Source organism: Eptatretus burgeri, chromosome 4 (genome assembly GCF_056783735.1).
Source record: "Eptatretus burgeri isolate ZD-2024b chromosome 4, Ebu_testis_v1, whole genome shotgun sequence".
NCBI lineage: Eukaryota > Metazoa > Chordata > Myxini > Myxiniformes > Myxinidae > Eptatretus > Eptatretus burgeri.
Window position 1 is genome coordinate 67,100,258 of NC_140964.1, and position 20,601 is coordinate 67,120,858.

At 49.0% G+C, this 20,601-nt stretch overlaps 1 protein-coding gene across 3 annotated transcripts in view; it reads right to left on the bottom strand.

The window, feature by feature from the left end:
• LOC147028267 (ankyrin repeat domain-containing protein 13D-like) overlaps positions 1 to 20,601 on the bottom strand; it is a 110,352-nt gene that overhangs the window by 61,957 nt on the left and 27,794 nt on the right. For all 3 annotated transcript variants that reach the window (XM_085878519.1, XM_085878520.1, XM_085878522.1), the window contains one exon: positions 18,686 to 18,821. In XM_085878519.1, the coding sequence (XP_085734645.1) occupies positions 18,686 to 18,821 (136 nt within the window). The remainder of the gene's footprint in view (positions 1 to 18,685; positions 18,822 to 20,601) is intronic.

The following is a 20,601-nucleotide window of genomic DNA, read 5'->3' on the forward strand; positions in this document are numbered from 1 at the left end:
CCCAGGCCCCTTTCCGAGGGTCACCCTTGCCCACTACACTGCCCACGCGGCTAATGGCGCCCCGGGCCCCCGCACCAAGCAGGCGCACCCGTGCCCACTACGCTATCCCGGCCCCCCATGGGCCCTTGGCCTACCACGGCCGACTAGCCTGGTGCCCGGGGTACCCACTCAGCGATACTCACCTTTCGCAGCCACGCTCCCAAGCCCCTCAACAGGGCTCCTGCACCCCTCCAAATGGGTCTCGAGCCTACTTTCCCACCAACATCAAAACGACCTCCATTTTTCAATTTGACTAACCCCCTGACTCACTTTATACTGACCCCGGGGTCCCTTGGGCGGGAGTCACTCCTCCCCCCAATCACTCATCGCGCCATGCATTCCCCATTCGCTCCACTCACACAGACCCGCTGGCCTCACTCACTCACCAAGCACATGCTTCCAATTCACTCACCAACAACTCTTCAACTCTTCAACACACACACCGCTGAACTCTGCCATCCTTCTAACTACATCCCCTAACTAACTCGTGCTCCCACGTCATCCCTTACACTATAGCACGTTCCTTTTAACACTACGTAGCTAAACTACGTCCCCTCTACACATTCACAAGTCTGTCCATGTCCTCAAATAAATCATTTTATTTCCCAACCTAAAGCTCATCTAAATCCCTCTAACTAATCCATTCCACGGACTCCATGAGGACTTACCCCTGCCCCATGGAGTCGGTCTAGCTAAGCTAACCCTTCCCCCTAACTAGTTTCCATCCTGTGCCCAGGTAAGGGGGTCTTCCACCCCTTGCCCAGGAATCCTGTGCACCCGAAAGTGAGGCTTGCTTTTTTTTTTTTTCCTTTACATGCGCAGCACCAGCGCAGCAACTCAGAGCTCGCGCACTTTGCACCTGCCCGTGACGTCATGCAGCTGCACGTGTTCCTCGTCCCTCCTTGGACGGTACCATCCGGCAGGGATACCCCTCCTGCCGGATTCCAACCCCACGTGCAGCCATGGCGTCACCGTGCGCATAAAAAAACAAGCCCCACGTCTCGAGGGGTTCCCCACGCGAACACATGTGCTTTGCCCGTTGGAGCTTAACACACACGATCGCGTGGAGAACCCGTCCGGTCCAAATCCGTAGTCCTGCCTAAACTTTGTCCGTCCGCGGGATCGGCAACTCCACCGCGTGCGTTTCCGGACCGGGACTTCACTCTCGCAAGCGAGCACGTGGTGGTCTCGTGCGTTGCACAGCACGGACCGCGTGCTCACTGCTGGGTGAACCCGGCACGGTCCCCGAAACAACTACAGCCGCTACTCGGCTTTCTTTCTTTACATGTCGCCGTCGTCGCCATTCCACACACGCACTCCCGCGTGTTACGACGCTCACAGTCCACACCATTACATTCACACCGGGAGACGCGGCTGCGTGCTCCCGCATGCCAACCGACATCTCCCTCACATACCGCTCTCTCACACACACTGTCTCCCTTGCACTCCGCCGTTCACTCAAGCGTGCCTCACTACTCACACAAACCATACTACTTACACACGCGGGGGCACTCACCCGCGGTGCCTCATCCACACTGGCCGTTTCATCCACACACGCGGGGGCACTCACCCGCGGTGCCTCATTCATACACCGTGCGCTGGGAAGCACGTACTCCGGCACAATCGCCACCTCACCACTCACACACGGGGTCGCTTCCACACACGGGGACGCACTCACACCTTGCACCACACACACAGGGACAACCACACTGGGGATTCGTGTCCCCACAAGGGTCTCCGGGGCCTCTATACCCCCCAAGCTCTCCGTGCACCTGTCCACAGCACTCCTCCCCTCGACCTCGCAAAGCACGACCGAACTCACCTGGTCGTGACTCGCCTCAAGGGGGCATACTCCCTCCCCTCGTTCCTGGAGGAGGCCATCCAGGTGCTCGCACTGGGTCCCCACACGCTCCGCGAGCTCACCCCCATTATCCTCCACTACCTCCGTGTGTGTGTGTGCGTCACTTACCCCGTCTTCATCGTGCAGTCTCTCCTCTATTTTTTCTGTCTCCCGTGTCTCTGCCAACTCTTCACCCTTTACCTCTCTTGTCTCAACTATTATTTCCGTTGTCGTCACCTCGTGTCTCGTCTCACACGTTTTGGTCTCCCCATTTAATTTTTCCCTTTTGGTCACCGTCGATTCTTCTGTCACGACCCTCGCCCAACACGTCCCCCGAATTATTTTTTTACCCGCCTCCACCGCGGGCCTGTCAGCCGTTGCACCCCCTTCCAGCTCGTTTGCTCCCACACGTGGAGTCGCCATTCCCAGCTCCCTGGTCACGGCCTTCATGCCCGCCTGCAGGCATCGGCCCATGTTCTGCATCTCACCCCGCAGCTTTTTCGTTTCTTCCTTCATTTGCTTGCTCATGCTTTTCATTTCGTTTATAAATTCATTTGCGTTTGCATCCATCTTTTCGTTCATGCCTTTCATTTCGTTTATAATTTCATTTGCGTTTGCATCCATTTTCGCTGTCATTGCCGCCAGCATGGTGCATAGCTGGGCTATGTCGGATGCACTCAGCTGAGCTGTTTCGGCAAGAATCGGGAGGTTTTGGTGGAGAGGGGGAGGGGAGGTGTCATACACCGCGGCCGCTGCCGCACCTATTTCGGGCTCTGGGTTCAGTTGGGCGAGTCCGTGTTCCTGCACAATCAACATTTCCTGCACGGGGATTTCATCCTGGACCATGGATTCTACATTACTACACATATACATTTCTAATACCCCCGGCTCCCGCTCGCCTTGAGACGCCATCTTGCTTCTCTTAAAGGGTTAATTTAGCTCGCTCGTAATTTGGAGGGAATCGGGGGTCGCTCCTCTCACCCCTGGACCGATTCCCGTGAATTTAGCCGGAGACAGGAGAGCCCGTTTTCCCGTTCTCCGATACCAGTGCCGCGAGGAGGGCGATGGATTTGTATCGCACGACCTGACACCAGTGTTACGGATTCGCGCCCGCCGGCGTGCTGACGGCCACGTAACTCGAATCGCGGCACGTCGCCCACCGGACGGACAATCCAGTCGTGACCCTCTCGGACTAACGCCGGGAACCAGTCACGGGTGGACCTTTCGGTCTCACCGCGATCGAGCCAATCGGCCCCCGCGTGGGATAGGGTTGCTCGCCAAATTCGACCTACCTAAGTACCCACACGGAGGGTAGACCGGGCGATCGCACCTCGCCGCAGGTCGACTTCGGACACGGGCCACTTAAGCGACCCGTTCCGTACTATCGGGATAACCGAGCGGTGTTATCGTCGGCCTCGACGGTTCGATTAATTATCGGGCGTATTCAGCCCACTACCAACCCTTTACGTGAAGCAAGATGAGGATTCAATGAAAGAAATGACGAAGCGAAGCGGGAAACAGTTCAACACAAAGCACATTTATTCGCGATGAACGGAAAGCACACATATTCAATTCCACCAAAAGCACATAGAAAAGGAAAAGAAACACAATGCAATTTTACACAAAAAGCAAATGTAAAAGCGAAGACACAATGCAGAGCTATCCGACTACCGAGCACACGGCAACACTTATACAATTCTACTTCACAGACGGCGCCGACAACACATACCCAAAACCAAGGAAAAGAACACCCTCAAGGATGAGGCGGGCCTGAGGCCGAGACCGGGTCGGGCCTACCCGTCTGGTGATGAGACGCGGAGCGGCGATGGTGCCTCAACTCCGCGGGCCTCGCGGACAGTGTCTGGTAGGGGGTGGGAAAAGGGGCCCCCTTGGTCGCACTATCTCAGCGCGGGGGGGAAACAGGAGGGGGTTGCTGATGCTCGGGGAAAGGAGGATTTTTACTCTGTCTCGAGTCCCGCGACGAGCGTCTCCACCTCGACCAGGTCGCGCCGTCGGCCTCCCTGGTGTGCAGCTCCCGGCACGACGCGAGCACCCCCTCGTCTGCCTTCGCCGCCTCTCCACAGCTCCGTCCTCTTCGCTCCGACTCCAACGCACACGACGACGACGACGACCAACCAACGACGACCAACTCCTTTTCTGACGAACGCAGCCGCTTATATAAGCCCCGTGGCTTCGCCTTTGACCCCCTGCCTTCGACCTTTCACCTCGCTCCCCATTGGCCCGAGAAAAAGTGGGCGTGAATGCATTTTGATCCATGAATTTGCATATAGCGACCGCCCTCCAACGCCCTGGAGGCGGGGCCAAATCGCCCCTCGCTCACCGATTGGACGGAACAAAAGTGGGCGTGTGTCGTTTTTGATCCGTTTTTGGAGCGGAAAATCCGTGGTTTTGTACACGCTGTTCGGCGCGCGCCCTGCACGAGTCCAATACCGGTACCCACAAGCGGCGCAAGAACGGTGGCGATGCGACGGTTGCGAGGTGTGACGGGAAAGGTCGTGGCTGTTGTGGTGAAGCGGCGTTGTGGTGGGTGGTTGATGTTGTGACGACTGTTGAGACGCGGTTGGCGGTGGTCACAATGGCGGTTGGTCCAAAATAAAGATAGTAAAAGAAAAACGGCTATCCTGAAGAGTCGCAGCACGCATGAATGACATGTATTCCCACTAGACAACGGGTTTGGGCCTAACTACACATATACTTACCGAGATATCTCACCTAAGGGACCTGAATGGTGGTTTGCGAATTTGGTAACCACAACAATATATATATACATACATATATATATATATATATATATATATATATATATATATATATATATATATATATATTGCTGTAGAATTCGCGCCCGCCCGGCATGCGAACGACCGCGTCTAACCAATAGCGGTTGCTTCGCCCAGCGAACGGACAATCCAGTCGTGACTTTCTGGAACAACGCCAGAAACCAGTCACGGGTGGGTTTTTAATCCCACCACGGCCCAGTCCGTATTCGACCCGCGCGAAATAGAATCAATCGCCGAATATCGATATCCCTAAGTACCCGCGCGGGTAACCTACCGAGGGACCGTACCTCGGCGAAGGCCTGCTTGGACACGAACCGCTTAAGTGGTCCATTCTGTTCTGGGATAACCGAGCGGGTATTATCGCCAGACCTCGACGGACCCGATTCTATTTATCGGCTATTTAAAAACCAACTATATTCCGAGTGCAAGATGGGTCAGTTCAATGAGGGAATGGACGCAACGAACAGGTTTACATTCACACAAGGACATTTATTATAATAAAGCACGTATGCAATTAAACAAGGCAAAACACGCATGCAATTATACAAGCAAAAAAAGCATGACAAAAGAACTACAACCGTCTACTTATTATGTACAGTCACTTGCACTTAACAGCAGTTCCTACTTATAAGACGGGCCCATGGACACACGTACGCACACACACACACCCAAGAAATGGTGGCAGAGGCCTTTAATAACGAGCTCCAGTTTGGAGGACAGGTGAGCTGAAACCCAGAACCTATCTCGAACCTCTGCACCTCATGTGGTCTTAAAGTTGTTCGGACCCGGGCTCCAGCGAGAGCGAGCTGGATCCAATCGCCAAGAGCCGCGATCCTTCCCGAGCTCCCGCGAATCCTCCCGCGCTTCTCAACACGTGCTGGTGAGACGAGGCGCCGATCCTTCCCGTCGATGCGTCGCTTCCCCGAGGAACCACCTCCACGAAGAGGTCGATGAGTCGCACCAAGCCGGGAACCAAAATGGAGAACAAAGAGCTCCACGAACCAAGAAGAAGAAGAAGCCACCACTCACAGCTCGAGCCAAGCGACCAGCTGAACTTCCTTCCAAACAGGGCAGCTTGAAGCAAAAAGGTCTCCCGAGCCAAGCAGAAGCCGAAGCTAACGGAACCATCAAAGCAAAAAGCCTCCTCCCGAGTGAGGCCTCAGCCGAAGCTCACTGAGCCGGCCGAAGGAAAAAGCTTCCGAAGGCCTCAACACCAACGCAAGCCAAGCAGGACCCGACGGTCTGCTGAACGACTACTCTCTCAACTCCCTTCTCCAACTCTGCCCCACACAAAAGAGACGATCTCCTCTTATCCTTCTCTCGCCACTCCCCCGCTCCCGGCGTGACTCATGACTCATGCCCTCCTGCTACATCCCCGCTCAGCCACGGGTGGGAGGGAGTTGTTGACATCATGAGTCACGGGACGGCAGGGTTCTTCTTGCTCTTCGCAGAAGAGGGGGAGGGATGTCTCCATTGTTCTTTCCCTAACTATTAAATTGATCCGCAGCGCATCCAATCGATTTCTGAACATTTAAACAATGGAAGGTGAGCTATCTTGTGAACAAGCATTTATCGACATAGCTGACTAAAGGAACCTGTATGTTGTGTGCAATCGAATTCCCAAATTCGTAACAATATTATATATATATATATATATATATATATATATATATATATATATATATATATATATATATACATATACATATATACACACACATGTATACATATGTGTGTATGTATGCAAGTATATGTAAATATATATATATATATATATATATATATATATATATATATATATATATATATATATATATATATATATATATTGCTACTGGCCGGGCGTCAGCCGCCAACCGACCGCTCTGAACGGAGCCGCAATTCGAGTCGGCCCGACCGATCGCCCGGAATATAGATCGCCGCCCGGATAACTCCAAGCGACGGGTCCTTGTACAAGAACCGAAATACGCCAATCGGCAGATCACGTGGGGTAGGGTCGATTGCCAATCTTCAATTTACCTAAATACCCACGTGATCCAACTACTGGGGTATTCCACGCTCGACGGATCTCGTATGGAACAAACCGCCGAGGCGAGCTTGTCCGTGCGCGATTCCGAGCGGCGTAATCGCCGAGAACCGTCAGTCCAAATGTCCCCCTATTACGGCAAACCAACGGCTTTCTAACTCCCAACACACGAAATGTTCAGTCAATGAGGGAATGGACGCAACAAGCAGGTTTACATTCACACAAGGACATTTATTATAATGAAACACGTATGCCATTAAATATGGCAAAACACGTATGCAATTATACAAGCAACAAAAGCACGACAAAAGAACTACAACTGTCAACTTATTATGTACAGTCATTTACACTTAACAGCAGTTCCTACTTATGAGACGGGCCCACGGACACACGTACGCGCGCGCGCGCGCGCGCACACGCACGCACGCACGCACGCACGCACACACACACACACACACACACACACACACACACACACACACACACACACACACACGAAACGGTGGCTGAGGCCTTTAAGCACGAGCTCCAGCTCGGAGGACAGGTGAGCTGAAACTCAGAGCTTGACTCGAACCTTTCCACCTCGTGTGGTCTTCAACTTGTCCGGACCCAGGCTCCAGCAAGAGCGAGCTGGATCCAATCGCTGCGATCCTTCCCGAGCTCCCGCGAATCCTCCCGCGCTTCTCAACATGTGCCGGTGAGATGAGGCGCCGATCCTTCCTGTCGATGCGTCGCTTCCCCGAGGAACCAACTCCAGGAAGAGGCCGATGCGTCGCACTAAGCCGGGAAACAAAATGGAGAACGACAAGCTCCACGAACCAAGAGGAAGAGGAAGAAGAGGAAAAAGCCTCCACTCGCAGCTCGAGCCGAACAACCGGCTCAAGTTCCTTCCAAAACAAAGCAGCAGCCGAAGCTCACTGAGCCAGCCGAAGCAAAAAGCTTCCGAAGGCCTCAAGCCAAGCAGGACCCGACGGCTGAACGACTGCTCTCTCTCCGAAGCAAAAAAGCTTACTCCTCCCACGGGACTCAGCACACGAACTCTGCCACGGGACCCCACGAAGTCTTTACACGGGACTTTCACGAACTCAGCCCTACCACAGGACTCTTTTTGAACAAAGAAAAGATGTCCTCTTTATCCTTTGCACCCCCTCCCCCGCACCTGGCGTGACTCATGCCCTCGGGATCCACCCCCCCCCCCCCGCTCAACCACGGGTGGGAGGGAGTTGTTGACGTCACCGCAGGGTTCTTCTTCCTCTTCACAGAAGAGGGGGAGGGATGTCTCCATTGTTCGCTCCCTAACTATTAAGTCGATCCGCAGCACATCTAATCGATTTCAAAACATTTAACCAATGGAAGGTGAGCTATCTAGGGAACACGCACTTATCGACATAGCTGACTAAGGGAACCTGTATGTTGTGTGCAATTGAATTCCAAATTCGTAACAATATACATAATGTACGTACATACATATATATATATATATATATATATATATATATATATATATATATATATATATATATATATACATACATATACATACATACATACATGTGTGTCTGTATGTAAGTATATGTTATGTATATATGTGGAAATATATGCAAGTATATATATATATATATATATATATATATATATATATATATATATATATATATATATATATATGTATTTCGTATTACCCTGCTCATCCGCCCCCCTCTTATCCGCCACGATTTGCTCAGTAACCGAACATCTGAGCTAAAAGCTTAGCAAATTCCCTCGCTCATCCGCCACCCCGCTATCCGCCATCCGCCAGGTCTGCCCGACGTACATAGTAATGGAAATCCCTGCAAAATTACCCCGCTTATCCGCCCGTGATGAGTCATCAGGAAATTTCTCGCTTCCATGGAAAAATGTACTAATGAGCCTGTGGCAGTACACATCCGGTAGAGTATTGTGAAATCTAATTTTGTTTATGCTTTCGTGGCATTTGCAGCGTGATCTCCAGTGTGTATTGTGGATCTAACAGTGCTTAGTGGATTAGTAGTTTCGGAAAAAAGTTTGAAACAGCATGGCTCCTGTAGAGAGGAAAAGGGACCGTCAGTGTTTGACAGTGAAAGAGAAGAGAGAAATCTGTGAGTACTCTAAGAGTTTTCCATCAAAATCTCAACAAGACGTTGCCAATTTCTTCGGAGCGAAATGGGGAAAGCCCGATAAGAGGAGGACAATCGGTGACGTGATAAAAGTCAGACCGATGGCTGAACAAATCGCTGGATGGGTCTATGATGCGTCAAGTCGGTAGCAAACATTCAAATATGGAACAAGCGCTCTTTCTTTGGTTTAGCTCGGCACGTGCTAAAACCATTGCACTAACTGAAGCTATACTGAGGACGAAAGCCATGTTTTTTGGAGGTAAGCTGGAAATTGTCGACTTCCATTACTCGAATGGTTGGATGAATCGCTTCAAAATGCGCTATGGTATATCATGTCGGATGTTATGCGGTGAAAGTGCTCGTGTGTCCCAGGATTCAGCAAGAGCTGGTAGAACACAGGCAAAGTGTGTGCTGAAAGATTACCAGCCTCGTGATGTCTACAACATGGATGAAACGGGCCTGTTCTACCAAATGCTGCCTGACCGATCTCTCACTACGGGGGAGTATTCAAGGGGAACTAAGAAAGCAAACGCTCGAATATCGCTAGCTGTTTGCAGCAACGCTGACGGTAGTGATAAGTCCCGTTTACTAGTCATCGGGAAAAGTGCTAATCCCAGGTGCTTCAAGGGATTCAAGCATGACTTGTATTGCGATTACCGCAACAACAAAAAGTCGTGGATGACCAGCTTAGTGTTCCACAACTGGCTGCACGATTTCGATAAGAAAATGCGAATAGCGAACCGCCATGTGCTGATGTTGCTGGATTATAATGCGCCATCTCATATTCTGCCTGAGAACGAGGAGGGCCAAGTCAGTCTCACCAATACGAAAGTGCATTTCCTGCCGCCAAACACGACGTCGCATCTCCAGCCCATGGATGCCAGTGTCATAAACAATTTCTAGCAGCATTATCGAAGATATCAACTACAGCATTTGGTGGATGCGATTGACGAAAATCAAGAACTGAAGCTGGAACTGAGCGACACTATTCGCTTCTCCAAGATGGCTTGGGATGAAGTGAAACCCAAAACCATCAATAACTGTTTCAAACACACTGGCATCACCCCGGACAATTGGTTCGATCCTGCGACAACGTCCTCTTCTTCGACCGCCACCAGCACTACGTATCCGAGGAACATTTTCGAACAGATTGCTGAACATTTCAACATAGATAGAGCCGTGCTGATGACACCAGAAGAATTCGATCATGTCGATGATCATCTAGAACCAACTGAGGTTCTTACAGATGATGAAATCGTCGATCTTGTGACTACCATTCATGACGAGGATACTGAGGAACCGGATGTACCACAAGAAGTAGCCATGGTTCATAGCGCATTGGAAGCGAGGCGCGCCTTGGAACAAGTCACGAGGTACATAGAGAGCAACCGTAATATGAACGAGGAGGATATTACTGCCATTTCAAAACTCAGGATGCGCCTGAATGAACTTGTAATCTCTGTCGCTGAACAAAAGGAAATTACCGATTTCTTCCATCCTGTTGGGGTCCTGTAATGGCCCGATAACACACATGTACTGTATGTGCGGCAATAAAAACGTGAATCATTTATGAAAATATGGTGTATGTTGTCCCGTTTGTTTGGTTTCGTTCTAGTGAGTAGGGAATGAGATTCTTAGGTCCCTACGAGCCCTTCCTGACACCCCTTGCACCCCTCCAGATCATCTCGCGTGTACCCTCGCTTATCCGCCACCCCCGCTTATCAGCCAAAAATGACCTTGCCCCAACTTGGCGGATAAGCGGGGTAATACGGTATATGTATGTGTGTGTGTGTGTCAGTCACACCCTTCACTGTAAGAATACGTCTTCGCTGAGGCCGACAGTAGAAGCAAACAATAATCAACCTCCACCACCAGATTGCACAGGACACGTGAAGCACAGCGATAACCTCCACCCACTGTTCAGGACGCACGCGGCGTGTTCTTTTCAACCAATTTCTGCATCTCATAATTATATCCAATACTTTCCTTCAATCCATGACACAGATCAGGGTCCGCACCGTGCACACCACCGCCTGTGAAGATCGCCACGGGGATAGATAACCACATGCTCAATGGAGGACCCGCACACAGCCTCGTGATAATTTATCATCGTGCAGTACAGGGCACAAATAGCACACCTCTTCATTCGGGTCTGCGAGCTGATTACAATGGCATCTTACCATCACATTGTACGGGAGGCGCATGGTGTACGACGGCGTGTTACCGTCGATTCTTCACTCACCACCACGGCCACCAATATCTCTTGCGGACGGAAGCAATCTTCTCACACCTCTGCCCCGACGCAGCTGCCACCAAGTAGAGGCATGCTGTACGGCCTGCACCGAACTACCGGGCCCTCCACGGTGACCAGCGGTTCTCTGTGTCTCTTCTCTGGCAGAGAGAGAACAATATATTGTTCTCTCTCTGCTATTGTTCTCTGCTTCAGCGGAGCATCCCAACAATATATTGTTGTGGCAGGGGGTCCGGGTGAGAAAACCACCTGGGGGGGGAGCTACCTCGGGTTCCCACCAGACTCCCCGGAATTGCAGGCCGAATTGCCCTGCACCGAACTACCGGGCCCTCCACGGTGACCAGCGGCCAGCGCCGGTCATTGCGCTGCCTGTCTAAGCCAGGTGGCCCAAGCCGTACAGCGCACCTCTGCCTGGCTGCAGCCTCGCCGGGCGGAGAGGCGAGAGGATGCTCGCCATCCATGGGAGACACCCGCGGCCACAGTGGTCAGCGAAGACCGATGGTAAAATGCTACGGTAAACACATGCGCAGACCCGAACAAGAAGTGTGCCATTCGTGCCCTGCTCTGTGTGTGATAATAAATTACCCTGGGGCTACGCGTAGGTCCACCGCCATTGAGCATGCGGTCATTTATCAAAAGCGGTGGTGTGCGCGGTGCCAGCCCTGATCTGTGTCAGGAAATGAGGGGAAAGATTGGATATAATCATTAGATGTAGGTTTGGGTTGAAGAAGAAGATAGATATATTTATTCGACTCAGAAATGGGTTGAAAAGAGTGTGCCGCGTGCGTACTGTAAGTTGTTAGCATTTGGTGTGTTCCTTCTATTTCCTCGGCATGGCATTGTTGCAGTGCACCGTCATGTTGGTTATCCTTCCGATCTCTTCTGCCCAATGGGTGTAAATTACCGCTCTATTGCACATGTTCCATGCAGCGTGGGCACTTGGTGTTTTGTTCCTTTTGGTCTTCTATGAGGACGCATTCTCACAGCAAAGGATGCTGCCTTGGTTTTCACAGGTAGGTGTGCGAGTGTAGTGCCTGCTGGCCTTCACGAGGACCCCTACTCACAGCAAAGGGCGCACGGCCACGTTTTTTACTGATGGGTGTCCGAGCGCAGCGCCCGCTGGGCCTCGCGAGGACCCATTGCTTGGATTTACCTCAGTAATAGAGAAAAAAGAATAGGAATGAGTTCAGAGATATAATCAGACCTAACTATGAGATTCACATTACGCAATTGCCCCGTTTGTCCCATTAGACAAGAAGGAAGGGACTATCTGTACGTACATTAATTAAATAACTGTCTGGGGACCACTGTATGATGGATGCCATCACTTTGGAAGGATGCGGTTCCCAGAACCACAACACTAACCCCCCCCCTCCCTTTTGCTAGACTTGACCCGAGTCGTTAACATTCGTGTGACATGTAGGTGTAGTTTCTCCTAGTACGTTTTACCTCTGGATACCTGAGTGCGACATTTTAAGTGCATGTCCCAAAAATAATAAACCTAGTGCGTTGTGTATCTATTAACTAGCAGACTCATACGGACATCCTTATGCTACATTTCCAGTGAATGAAACTATTTATGGATGAGTGCAGCAGCAGGTGATCACGTAGCATGGTGTCTTCAGGGCCCAACATGGTCCTCTGGTGTTTTGTTTTGTTCTTCCTGGTGACTGGAGGCAACTCACATGAACACGGCAGGCCACACGCCGTCTCACAGTCCATTTGAACTGGCATTTATCAACAAAAAAAGATGTCCAGGCTGCGCAAATACAGTCCACGGTAATGCGGCTGCCTGCATGGCAGTCCTTGCAAACACTTTCACAACAGATGGTCCTGGTACACATGGCAAGGTTCAGTGATATGACAAGGCGTGGTAAGTGATGTCAAGGCAACAGCAAATAAAGGCATGGGCAAAGTATGACAAGTGAAGTCAAAGCGAAGGCATGGCAAATGCAGACCAGGTAAGGTGCAGTAGGTCGGCATATGAAGCTGGCCGGCCTCGGTGTGGTCTCGTGGAGTTGTGGAGGGAGTGTGGTGGTGTTTGCCGGTCCGAAGACGGGTTCACTCCTGCCCTACGGTCTCCCCCCATCCTATTGCCTATGCCTGTCATTGTCCATACCCACCCCCATCAGGTTTCACAAAAAAATTAGATTTAGAAGTTATTATTATTATTATTATTATTATTATGTTTTTTAAATATATGCGTCCCTAACCCTCTTATCGTTTGTGTTCGGCTCACCTGTCCTAACCGTCTATTCCCAATCCCTATGATCCCTTTGAGGATTGGGCAAGAGACATGCAAATCTGGCCAAAGGTCCAATGCAGCCTCAGAATAACTCCCACAGGTCTCAGCATTTCCACGATGAATCCAGTGGCCTACGAACAGTGAAGGGATGGATGGTGCAAAGAGGTACACGTTTTCTATGTATTCAAGCATTTATTAAACTTTAAACTGTCCCCGGGGCTTTTCAACATGCCTGTCTCTTTAAACTATCGGTTCTCGCAACCACGATTACTGTTGCCTGTGTTGGTGTCCATTGTTAATTTGGGCCTGGCCCGCAAATTTTTGTCCGTGCTCTCGCACAATTTTGTGGCTGGGTAGCGTGGCTCCATTGGCAGGTCTCCCCACCTGCCGAACTCATTCTTCAGCAACCCCGGGTCTCCGAGGCTACGTACTCCTCCCCAAGGTGGAGAATGCCCTCACTGGCATTTCCCGTCGATGCCCACATGGCATTTTGGTGCTCCAGGTCCCTTTTCCCTGGGTATCCGTGCCCATTACATACTCTAAATCCTCGGTCCCTTGGACCCATGGCCTACTCTGGCTGACTACTCCGGTGCCCGGGGTGCCCTCTACCCAATACTCATATTTCACAAGCCACACTCCCAGCCGGTTAATCGTCTCCTATACCCTGAAAAATGATTCATGCCTTCGTTCAACACCAACCACAAAACGACATCCCTTTTGTTAATTTAACTATCCTGCCAACTAATATTACACTAACCCCGGGTTCCCTTGGGTGGGATTCACTCCTCCCCCCAATCATTCCTTCGCACCATGCATTCCACATTCACTCCATTTATAATCGGGCCCGCTGACCCGCATTCACTCATCATTATTATTTTACTCACACCGACGCTCTACTACGTACAGTAGGGAGAACAAGTATTTGATACACTGCCGATTTTGCAGGTTTTCCCACTTACAAAGCACGTAGAGGTCTGTAGTTTTCATCATAGGTACTTCAACTGTGAAAGACGGAATCTTAAACAAAAATCCTGAAAATCACATTGTATGATTTTTAAATAATTAATTTGCATTTTATTGCATGAAATAAGTATTTGATACATCAGAAAAACAGAACTTAATATTTGGTACAGAAACCTTTGTTTGCAATTACAGAGATCAGACGTTTCCTGTAGTTCTTAACCAGGTTTGCACAGACTGCAGCAGGGATTTTGGCCCACTCTTCCATACAGATCTTCTCCAGATCCTTCAGGTTTCGGGGATGTCGCTGGGCAACACAGACTTTCAGCTCACTCCAAAGATTTTCTATTGGGTTCAGGTCTGGAGACTGGCGAGGCCACTTCAGGACCTTGAGATGCTTCTTACGGAGCCACTCCTTCGTTGCCCTGGCTGTGTGTTTCGGGGCGTTGTCATGCTGGAAGACCCAGCCACGCCCCATCTTCAATGCTCTTGTTGAGGGAAGGAGGTTGTTGGCCAAGATCTCGCGATACATGGCCCCATCCATCCTTCCCTCAATACGGTGCAGTCGTCCTGTCCCCTTTGCAGAAAAGCATCCCCAAAGAAGGATGTTTCCACCACCATGCTTCACGGTTGGGATGGTGTTCTTGGGGTTGTACTCATCCTTCTTCTTCCTCCAAACACGGTGAGTGGAGTTTAAACCAAAAAGCTCTATTTTGGTCTCATCAGACCACATGACCTTCTCCCATTCCTCCTCTGGATCATCCAGATGGTCATTGACAAACTTCAGACGGGCCTGGACATGCGCTGGCTTGAGCAGAGGGACCTTGCGTGCACTGCAGGATTTTAATCCATGACGGCGTAATGCGTTAATTATGGTTTTCTTTGATACTGTGGTCCCAGCTCTCTTCAGGTCATTGACCAGGTACTGCCATGTAGTTCAGGGCTGATCCCTCACCTCTCATGATCATTGAGGCTCCACGAGGTGAGATCTTGCATGGAGCCCCAGACTGAGGGAGATTGACTGTTATCTTGAACTTCTTCCATTTTCTAATAATTGCGCCAACAGTTGCTGCCTTCTCACCAAGCTGCTTGCCTATTGTCCTGCAGCCCATCCCAGCCTTGTGCAAGTCTACAATTTTGTCCCTGATGTCCTTAGACAGCTCTCTGGTCTTGCCCATTTTGGTGAGGTTGGAGTCTGATTGATTGAGTGCGGACAGCTGTCTTTTATGCAGATAACGAGTTCAAACTTGTGCAGTTAATGCAGGTAATGAGTGGAGAATGGGAGGGCTTCTTAAAGACAAAACTAACAGGTCTGTGAGAGCCGGAATTCTTACTGGTTGGTCGGTGATCAAATACTTATTTCATGCAATAAAATGAAAATTAATTATTTAAAAATCATACAATGTGATTTTCAGAATTTTTGTTTTAGATTCCGTCTTTCACAGTTGAAGTGTACCTCTGATAAAAATTACAGACCTCTACGTGCTTTGTAAGTGGGAAAACCTGCAAAATCGGCAGTGTATCAAATACTTGTTCTCCCCACTGTAGTCCTCCCCATCTCCCCATCAAATACTTGTCCCCCTAACTAACTCGTGCTCCCTATCATCCCATAATCGAATGCACATTCCATTTCACTATGTCGCTAATCTACGTCCCCACTATACATTCCATGTCTGTCCATGTTTCCAATCCATTCTAAATTCGAGCCTAAATCCCCCAAACTGATGTTCCCGGGTCCATATGGAGGACTGCTCCTAATGCCCCCATGAGGCCGGTCTATCTAACACTAAACCCTTTCCCCAACTCGTGCTCCTTGGCCCTGGGGACAAGGATACTCACGACATCCTCGCTGGGCTTTGTCTACTCGTGGAAATTCTCGGAGAGCCTTACGCCTCCATGGCGGTGGTCGACAGTGCAGTCATCCCTTCGGTTTGGCTGACCCACGGGCGTAACGTCGCCCTGTTAATCACATCAAATGCTTGCATTGGCTGTCGGGCGATCTCCCACGTGAAACGCCGTGTTTTACACACCCGCCATTCATGCTGCAGGATCCCTACTGACATCACGCGCATCGGGACCACCACGCGAGCTTCGCTACACCCACTCCGACCATGCACACGAGCTGTCTGGTGGTCACGTTGCCGCATGTCTCGCGAGCACCACTCGCGCCCCGCAGCACGTCCAGCCTCAAACATGGGGAAAATGGGGAAAATATTTTTCCAAATTCATTAAATCCCTCTGTTTGCTTTGCTTTTAGCTGTCCGCACTCCGGTAATGTACCCGGTGCAGATCGTTTCAACGCCGGCTCCCCTGAAGCCATTAGCACATCAAGCAATGATCAGTGCTTGGGCGATTTTCCAAGCACGGACCGCGCACACTCTCGTACCTCATACGTAAAGTCCCATGGAGCCGGTGCTGTTTCCAAAATAACTTTTTCCCCGCTCAGGAGGCTCACCAATCCCGTTTGTTGCACAAACCGCTACTCCCGTCTGGGTTGATGCGTATCCCGTTCTCCCTCGTGCACTCACCCCTTCCATGTTATTCTTGTTCCGCACAAATTCTGACAAAATCATACAGGGGACTTGTGTTACCCCTTGAGATCCCTGGGCTTCTACCCCTCCCAAAACTCCGCATGTACCCTTTTGCATTATGCAACCACTCCACCTCGCACAGACTTACTGGACTCACATGGTCACGGTCTACTTCGAGGGAGCGTATCGAGGGAGTTGATGAAATAACTGTCTGGGGACCACTGTATGTTGGATGCCATTGGTGTTGGAGGGATGCGGTTTCTAGAACTGCAACAATACATATATATACACACACACACACACACACACACACACACACACACACCTTTATAAGGAGTAGAGGCAAGAAAGGTCTTGGGCCTTGACAACAACACAGACAGACAGACAGACACAAGGTGAAGGGACAATACAAATTATAATGTACAGGATTAATAAACTCTAACTTGGATATAATCCACATTCAAGCTAGAAAATCAACTTATAATGAAATTAGATACAAAAATGTTTTGGTGATGCGAGACAACTTTGATGAAGCACAACACTGAAGTTGGCTTCCCAGGAGCACTGTCTTAAAGAGTGGACTCGCTGACACCAATATATGCATATGCACACAGATTAAAATATCTTCTACTGTCCTTTTGGGAACGGGTAAAGTTAACAATTCTATTAGCTTCAAATTACCGATGGAAGTCAGTAGTCTGCCATTCACATCGTGTTCTCGTTCCGAGAGATCAACGGTAGATACGCATACCGCTGCATTATTTACAATACTGGAAGTGACACTTGGCAGAAGGAATTGACATGAGGATGCAAGCAGCTGGATAAGGATAGGTGAACAAGCCAAAAAAATAAAAAATAAAAAATAAAAAAAATAAAAAAACTTATCAGCCTAATCAGGAGCAGTCATCTACAAGAGCTTTTCACACCACCAAAAAAGAAGAAACACAAAATACGAACAACAGAAACTGTTCTATTCCTCGGTGGCGTAATGGTTAGAGCGTCCACTCTGAGTTTGGGAGGTCAGCGGTTCGAGCCTGACCCCAGGCAAGTCATACCAAAGACTTTAAAAATGATATGTGGTGCTTCCTTACTTGATGCTCAGTATTTAAAAAAAGGATAGAGCATGAACAAACAACCATAGGTTGGGAACCATAGTGCAGGCTTGATGGCCCTAATAACCTCCTCCCACATTTAAGTTCCTTTTGACCGGGCGTAGTGGCGTGCGCCTGTAATCCGGCTACTCGGAGGATTGCTTGAGGACGGGCGCTCTGTGCTGGGCCACCCTATGAGAGGGTATAGGGCAGCCCGGAATCATGGCGAAACCCAATCCTTATCCCTGTGTCGTAAGAGGCGACCAGGGTTGCGTCAGGAAGGGCATCCGGCGTAAAACCTATGCCAAATCAGTATGCGGATCATAACGGATGATCCTCTGTGGTGACTTCTAACGGGAGCAGCAGAAAGACGAAGAACAACATTTAAGTTCCTTTTGAAGAAACTCATATTTTCCTGACAAATGTAATTATCTTCTGAAAATTTCAGATGAAAGTAACAGCGAATAAAACTGGAAAAGGGGTGAGATGACAGGGAAAATAAACATTATAAAACAAGTAGTCGATGAGCTCACAGGCAAAGATTGCTATTAGCAACTGATTGCCCGTATTCACAAACTTTCTGCCAAACATAGTTTCTCCATCTTATTTTTTACCCAGATTAAAAAAAAAGAAAAAAAAAAAACGCAGAGCAAGGGATGTTGGTTGTTAACTGCTTTAGTTTTGTACCATTGTGATCAACTACAAAATACGTGTGAAATAGTGATACAGCTCCTAACTGGATATATCTATTTCTCTCCCAACATACCTGTCCAGCCCTGCGTGTTCTCTGCACCAACATCGGCATCGTGACGAAGCAGAACCCGTGCAGACTCAAGATGTCCAAGGGCCACAGCCAGATGGAGTGCTGTACGGCCGTGTGGATCACGTCTCTCAAGTTCCTCCTTGAAAAACATGGCAAGAAAGTCATGCACAATCCGACTCCTTAACAATGGACTCGCAGAATGAAAAACCTGACACTCAGAAGTGTAAATGAAAGCACAAAAAGGAAACATCAAAACTTAACCACATAATAAATTATGCTTCTCAACAAAAAATATATCTCGTTCTTCTTCGTTTGTATGCAGCACAAGGCTGCGGGGTAGTATCAATGGCTGAGGGTGTGGTTGTGCTGCTGATGCATTGCCCTCTCCACTGGTCAGGGCAGGAATTTGGAATTTGGCCATGATGCTGGCGATAGCTCGACTAGTCTTTGCAAAGGACGCCATGGGATACTTTACATCCACCAATGAATGCTGGTAGACGGGATTCCCGTTTAATATCCATCCAAGGGATGGCACAGACATTGATGAATCACCCTGCCTGTGAAACACTAGGATAACATTTATTACTGGGTCAAATTCAATCCCAAACTAGACAGCTTAGAGGCAAGTGTGTAATTAAAGGCCATCCTGTCCACCCATATCTAGTTAATTAAGTGTAAAAAGCAAGAGCCATTCCTCATTGAAAGGACATGACAATCAAAAGCAACACAAGATACTGTTGTAGCCGTGGGTCATCCCAGATGCCTGGTATGAACCCCAGCAGGCCGCGTCAACAGTGGCCACAACGGCCAGCTGGTTCGGCCAACACAGGCTGGATTACGAGTCTTTCTACTCCATCACTGTGCCAGTGGGACCGTCGAATCAGCCGGTGTTAAGCTAGTTGGTGCCGCGAGCCGCGTCTCTCATTAGCGGCCAAGAGAGCCGGAGAGGGGCGCAGCACCATCTGGATATAAGGAGTCAATTGTCATTGTCAATTAATTCTCAACAGACTTTCTCTAATCGTAAGAACGATCACAACAGTTTTTATTCACCCGAGACCATGTGTATTTAATAATCACAATGATCACACGGGGGAAGGGAAACACAAAATGAGCAATCACAGTAAATAACGAGAGAGTTCAAAGAACAAGATACCCCAAGCAGTCTTAAAGTATATACTTCAATTTTAATAAAATAATTATTTTAAAGATCGATTTTTTAAAAGTCTGGAAGTTTAGCACTACAAAAGCAGTCTTATACACATCCCTTATGTACACTGTAATAAGATGACATTGAGTCACAGTTCAGGAGATGGAGGCTTTATTGATCACCATAGAACGTAGCATCAACGGCATCATACATCGCCATATCAACATCGTACATCCTCTCCTTCACCCCGATATTTCACCCTCTCACAAGCCACACCCGCTTCCCAGGGGCTGCGCTTGACAGCTCCTGTTACATACACCACCTGATAATAACATCTCCAAGCACTGCAAAACTGGAGATTCTTGTAAGTATTATGAAGGCCATTTGTGTTCTCGTGTTCAAGGAAATAATTCAATATAAATAAAGGTTTAAAGAGGTTTAAATGCGTATAAATAAATTAATTGCAGGTTTCACTGCTGTTTTACCCAGTGTCTATTACATCCCCCTATCCAACATGCTACATGAGTTATTCATGCCTGTTTGCATCCTTTATAATGTCCGTAAAAACAATAAGTTTCCTGTTTGGAATAATTTTCACTTTTGTTAGCTGGCACGCAGGCAGACAGAGTAAAAGTATTATCTCACTCATCTCTGCGCATGTGCGATCGAGACAAATTCAGACCCAAAATCCTGTAAAACGGCAAACTCGTCTTCCGATTGATGTTCAAAATATAACCTTCAATTTAAACAAGTTGTTCCTCGATCATAAACT